Here is a 6448-nt window from a genome sequence, read left to right on the forward strand (position 1 = left end):
TATAATATTGTTCCTATATTAAGATAGTTAGAAGTACCAAATATTAGATACTAGTGAGATATTAGGAACAAGTAAATATATTAGAAGCTAGTAAATATAGAAACTAGTAGTATTGTAATTCTATAAATAGAATCTTATATTTCTCTTGTAATCTATCAAGGAATAAAACAATTTCTTTGATCAATTTCAACTCCTTGCAATAACTCTTGTAGTCTATGTATAAAGGAACATATATAGGGACTCATATGATTAATCGGAAAGTAACTGAAACAAATTAGGAAGTGATCACCCAAATAAAATAGAGAGGGAGTAAATATCCAAATGAATTTATCAAAATTACAGAGTCTTAATTTGGAGTACACAAGTTTATGTAACACAAGTTGGATTAACATATAGGTAATGAATTTAGTATATATTTAAGAAAAGAGAAATGTGATCAATAAGGGTTGGAATTTGGAACAACAGGTCATTGGTTTTGATTCATCTGTTGGTATAAAGCAGCAATTCGGCTATATTGGTCCCTGCTTATCTGCTGCAACCAAAATCAAAATTGCAATTAACAAACTTGCAACAATCAAAGTTTATTCCTTATTAAAACTATATTAAGGACAAACTACCCAGAGTTCCCTAGATTAAATAATTTTTCCTCACATGATGATTCGGCAAGTTTTTGGGTTTTACTTCCTATGTAAAGTTGGCATGGATTTGCTAAGGGCAAGGATTGAACAAGTTCACACATTATATAAGATTTGTACATAGCTTATGTACAGAGGTTTGTATGGTGTTTTCAGAATTGACCTTCTTGCATAGATTTACATAGAGAACCTAACACTACAAGTTGATGAGATGTCTCTTTAACTAAAGTTAACAAAAACTTGGTTTTCAGACCAATTTCAGCATTTCTCGCAAAATCTTGTTCAAAGATTGACTTGGGAGCTACGGGCACATCTTTTCTTTTTTTTTTTTTTTGAATTGATAAGCGTGTGCCTTGAACCCTTGACCTTTAAGTTGGAAGACTTACCTCTTACCACTTGAGCCAAGGGTTTTTTTTTAATTGGTAAGCGTGTGCCTCGAACCCTTGACCTCTAAGTGCGATATAAGATCGAAAATACAGATTATATCATCAATGCGTTGAAGAAGACTTCAAGTACTAGCATTTTTTTCGTTCCTAACATCTATATTACAAATGAGATGGAGAATGACGGGACGCTCGTCCCAACCCCATTTATTAAGGAAGGTGGCTCTTGGTAAGGAGATATTACTTAAATGTGATAATAAGATGCTTGTGTTTTGTCGAATTGGTGAGTGAAAGTCACTTATTAAAAGTAAGGAAATTTTCGGGGCAAACATATAAGCATGAGGGTCGTCGGATTTGAATAATATAACGTATATTTTAAATTAATTCTCGCCTAACACGCACGTTCCACGTAACCATCCATGCCCTAGTGACACGAGTTGTGATACCAAAATATTTAAAGAAAAAAAATCAGCCCAATCTTTTGGTGAGTTCTTTGATTACCTGAGATTGTGTAGCAAGAAGTGTAGATAATGGATCAGGAGGCATGACTGCAGTGGAGGGAAGGAAGGAAGGCATCCCGGCAATATTTCGACCCATGGACATTGAACTTAAATCCATCATACCAGGGCCCATACCCGAGCCCATTCCAGGGACCATACCCGAGCCCATGCCAGGGCCCATACCGGAGCCCATATTCATACCCATGCTCATACCCATTTGGGTCATTTGTGCCATCATAAGCAATTGAAATTGTTGTTGCATGGTGGTCATGGACTGTGGCATCATCATATTCATGTGTGGAATAGCTGCAGCCATGCTTACACTCTGAACTTGAGCTTGTAGTTGCTTTATATACTCAATTACTTCATCCAACATTGAAGCCTTATCCGTCTAATCAACCATATAACAAAGAATTACCAATTTTATTTCAAAAAAATTATATAATCATAGTTATAATGTAACATGTGATAGTTGCACATTTTAAATTGTCCAAAAGTCGAACTTTTAGCCAAAGGTAAAGCTAACCAAAATCTTTAGGTGATTCACCGATACTCTAAAGCTTATGATTGTCAACTACATGCCGAGGACCAGTCCGGCCAAAAGAGTTTTATATAAATTTAACCATTTTACAGAAAGAGGGGTGAACATACACGACCTAAACCTATGGCTCTCCCTTGATATTTATATATATATACACGTGTGTAAGATATAGATCCACATTTGTAGAGTCGTATTTGGACCACCAAAAATTCAGGACCACCCTATACATATTTAATTCATTTTTCAATCTTATAATTGGCAATCTAACTAGGTACTTCACAAAGAAAAGAGAGATGGCCATTGTGGTGTTAGCGGTGTTTGTGGTGCATAACACTGATGAATAAGACAAAAACATTGTTCGAAGAGAGAAATAAAAAGTTAGAGAGTGATGTTTAAAACTACCATTGTAATTTCTTTAAAAATTTATCTTTCTACAAAAATGTAAAAGATAATCTAGTTGGCACAATAAAAAGTGACCAAATGGTCCGATAAGGTTAAATGAGGTCATATTTTTATCATGGGCAAACTTAGTCTTATGGATTGGACCATTTGAACTACTTTTTGTTGAGGGAAGTAACATAGTGAAAATCTAAGAGCATCTCCAATGGAAAACTTTAAAAAACTTCTATTTGACTTATGTGTTGAGTCTCAATTGAGATTCTCTTTCCTATGTGGCTAACTTGAGTATCTCTAATTCAAGTCCTTCTCTAATGCAACGCTCTAAAAAACTCTAATAAATACACATGTCATACATACATTTAATAAGAAAAAGTGGTTGGGAAAGAAATGCTTTCTATTGGTCCAAAAATTAAATTTGATGACTAAGACACTTAAGACTCGCAAAAGAGATCTCAAAAATAGAGTTTCTAGTTGAGACATCTTAAAACTTAATGCTTCCACATCATCTTAAGATCCCAATTGAGCTTTGCATTGTTGAGGTTTTTTCTCAAAAAAAACTCTAAAACTCTAAGTGACACTTAAGATTTCAAGATTGAGTCTTGCATTGGAGACGCTCTAATTAGTTATACTTAAACTTCGGCTACCCTAATTAAAACTACGTGTTCACAAAATTAAAACAATGGTCCCTCTATCACCTACATGTTTTTAATAAAGGTCCCAATGGTAGCTGCACCAGATAACACAACCACTTTAATTGTGTGGAAGAGATTGAGAACCACCTGATAGATACTCTACTGCCAAAATTGTCCACACAATCATCAGCATTTCATTTTGTGGACAATTTCCTGATGCCATCATTAGGATTTTAGATACTGAAAGAGATATGACATGTGCAATTAATATACCCTCTAGGGCATTTTAGGAACTCAATTTTGTATGCTTTGTTTTCTTCAGGAAAAGGCTTGGTATACTTAATTCTCTATCTCTAAAAACACACCCCTGTTAAAAATCATATGATATACTAGTAGTAAGCTTAAAATAGCACTAAAATATAGTAGTGAGATTACCTTGTTAGAATTTGGGACCAATTTTTGTAATGTCTTCATCCTTTGGTTGATCTTATCTCTTCTTTTCTACAAAATGACAATTTATCTCTTTCAGGACATTATTGTGCTCAACTATTATGGAAAAAACAAAACAAATCAATGCATACACTAGACAAGATTTATACATATAGATTTTTGCAGTGGTATTTAAGCCTTAGATCTTTTAGTTTTTATAGATCTCCATGTCCTAAAACACTCAACTCTGAAAATTTCATCAAATCATACAATCGGACGAAAATAAGTCATGTACGATTGTAAAATAACATACGGACTATTGCATGTACATGTTTTGGTGCAGAAATTAATGTAAGAAATACTTACGCGTTCAGATTGGTTATGAATAGCAGCGGCTCTACTCCTTCTAGTTGACCCAGACGACTTTTCTCTCTCTTTTTCTTTTGTCTTATTTTCTCCTTCCATAGTTGTACCTCCTCCCTCCTTTATTCATTCAGTACATACATTAGAATCGCCATTTAAACAATATACATAGGGCTTCTAGTTTCTTCATAGTCTGCTAATATGATGCTTTAATGCTTTATTTAATTACCACATACTTTTATCAACTACTTTTTTTTTTGTTTTAACAATTTAAAATCAGATAGATATATTGTGTCATCAATTCATTATCTAATAAGACATAAAATAAAATTCTAATGTACTTCACATTTTTGTTTTTTCTTATTCACTTACGTGTTCAAAAGGTATAGTTAAGTGACCATTTCACATACTGGATTTTTTTTGTCATACCTGAAACTTTGTATTGGTTTAAAATACTAGTAATTTCAGTTTTCTTGTGCATAACTAATAAGATGTCAAGAAGACATATGACTCAACAGAAGAAAGCACAGTACTATACGTTTTAAAATGATTGGAGTGATTTGAACAGCAAAGAGTGCGTATTCGAGTTATCTTTGTCGTGCTCATGCCGTGTCGATTCTAGGTATATGTTTAGTTTTCTCATACAAATAAAAGGCAGATGTTGTCTTAGTTATTTCTTCAATTGAGTTTTTATTTTTCTTTTGAAATTGTCAGCGTGCCTCCGTGCCTCAAACCTTTAACTTCTAGGGTGGAAGACTAAACTTCTTACAACTGCAACCAAAGGTTGTTGGCTGATCATTTTCAAGTTTTATCAGTAGTTCGAAATTTTAATAAGTTTTTCACGCACCGTAAAAAAAAGTAAGAGCTAATAAATAGGTATTACGTACCTTAAATGACTCCCAAGAGGAAACTGTATTCTCCGGGACCGACCCCAAAGAGGTAGAAGTGAAGGCAGGCGTCATATCGACCTGCCAATTGCTCTCCTTCCTTAAAGAAGAGTTTTCACTTCCTGCAACGCTATGGTTTCGACTACTACTCCCGTCCTGATGATGAGATATCGCAACGCTCTTCCGCTTTCTGGAGATAACAGCTTCCTCCCTCATCACATGTTGTTTATTATTATGACGTCCACCGACACCTCCAAGTAGTTTCGGGACGGGGTTGTCAAGGATGTCGTTGGAATATGTTCGGGTAGAGGAAGGGACTAAAGCATCAAATGTGGTGGTGGGTGTGGTATTGCTGACGTTATGGTGGTCGTCGTGGTTGAACCAAGGAGAAACTTGTAAATTGGTTTTTGTATGATTGATAGGTTGCAATTGTCCTGCAGCTTGGTTGATGATTGACTCCAGGGTTCCGCCACCCGCTCCACCCAGCAGCTTCTCATTATCCAATATATCTATAACTTGTTTCCTGCCGGCCGGAGCAATTGGAGGATTCCCCAACCCGTTCATACATACTTGCCCGTTCTTCCACGTTAGCTCTGAAACTCCGTAGTCTTCGTCTAACCTGCACCATTAATGGATAAATCAACATTGACATATATATATATATTGTGTGTGTGAGAGAGAGAATTACATGGAGAAGCTGTGAGGAGTGCAGTGGGGATGGGGATTGGTACTAGTAGAGAGTTTAGATGATAGATCTGGAGATTCATGGTGATCCCAATCAGGGACACATTGGCTCATCTCTTGCTTCACAGAAAATCTAGCTAGCTGGATAGAGGTTGTAATTATATGAAGTTACTAAGTTTCTCCTTATGATTAAATCATTATGAATCAAACTTATCTTTTTCTGTTTATGTAGAGAGGGAAGTCAAGGTCACTCTTTGAAACTAACTAAATGGGTCCCCAAGGGATTCTATTGGAAGAGATAAAGTAGAATATGACTAGCTAATAATGGGGCGTCAAGTCTTGTGGTAGATGCTAATAGAGCCATTAGAACCAAGAGAAAAGTGACCTTTGAGGCATACATAATGAGGATATTTTGTTCAAATAATGTTACTTTGCCGGATGGGGTGGTTGAAGCCAGGGCGACAGGATGAGTTAGCCAACCAGGATATGTGGGCAACTTTTTTTTCTCTAAATACTCAAGCCATCTTGGCCAGGCAACACGGCATGTTGGCTTCGTGTAGGTCGACCAGTGATGATGATGTCTAAAACTGGGTTTAGGATATAGCTCAGATAATTTAGAATCAATGAATTTTTCCTTGTGATTTGAAGAACAAAACCTGCAAAAGTTCAGAAATTTTTCCGGCGCTCAAGCCAGTATGTCATTTTTGTAGTTAAAGAATTAAATTCAAAGACTGAGTTTAGAAGTTGAACTTTTGATTATTGATTAGGGCGGACCTGATATGTTTATTGAAGGATATTCCTTTAGGAAGGACATGTCCTTCAACCAAGAATGCAATGAGAGCAATTTTTCGGATAGGACAATACATGAATAAGATCATCAAATCCGATTGATTTAGGGATCGTAATGTTTAACTAGAAACCAACTACGATCTTCGAATTACGAAGTAGTTCGCGGCTAACTTCGACCGGATCCTACATCGGGTTACACATAAGAA

General features: G+C 35.7%; 1 protein-coding gene across 2 annotated transcripts; it reads right to left on the reverse strand.

The window, feature by feature from the left end:
* Window positions 1-294: 294 nt before the first annotated feature.
* Window positions 295-5841, reverse strand: UNE10 (basic helix-loop-helix (bHLH) DNA-binding superfamily protein). Of its 2 annotated transcripts, none has more exons than XM_086659323.1 (6): window positions 5458-5841; window positions 4770-5388; window positions 3886-4002; window positions 3526-3591; window positions 1520-1909; window positions 295-532 (listed from the first exon to the last, which is right to left on the reverse strand). In XM_086659323.1, the coding sequence occupies exons 1-6, from the start codon at window positions 5565-5567 to the stop codon at window positions 467-469; spliced, it is 1368 nt and encodes a 455-aa protein (XP_086515449.1). In that variant the 5' UTR covers window positions 5568-5841; the 3' UTR covers window positions 295-466. The 2 variants fall into 2 exon arrangements, with proteins under 2 accessions (XP_086515449.1, XP_086515450.1); XM_086659324.1 differs by having other exon boundaries at window positions 295-529; window positions 5458-5787.
* Window positions 5842-6448: the final 607 nt, after the last annotated feature.

This window comes from Eschscholzia californica, unplaced genomic scaffold (genome assembly GCF_041429995.1).
Source record: "Eschscholzia californica isolate CP2 unplaced genomic scaffold, dmEscCali1.0.p SCAF_2, whole genome shotgun sequence".
NCBI classification, from domain to species: domain Eukaryota; kingdom Viridiplantae; phylum Streptophyta; class Magnoliopsida; order Ranunculales; family Papaveraceae; genus Eschscholzia; species Eschscholzia californica.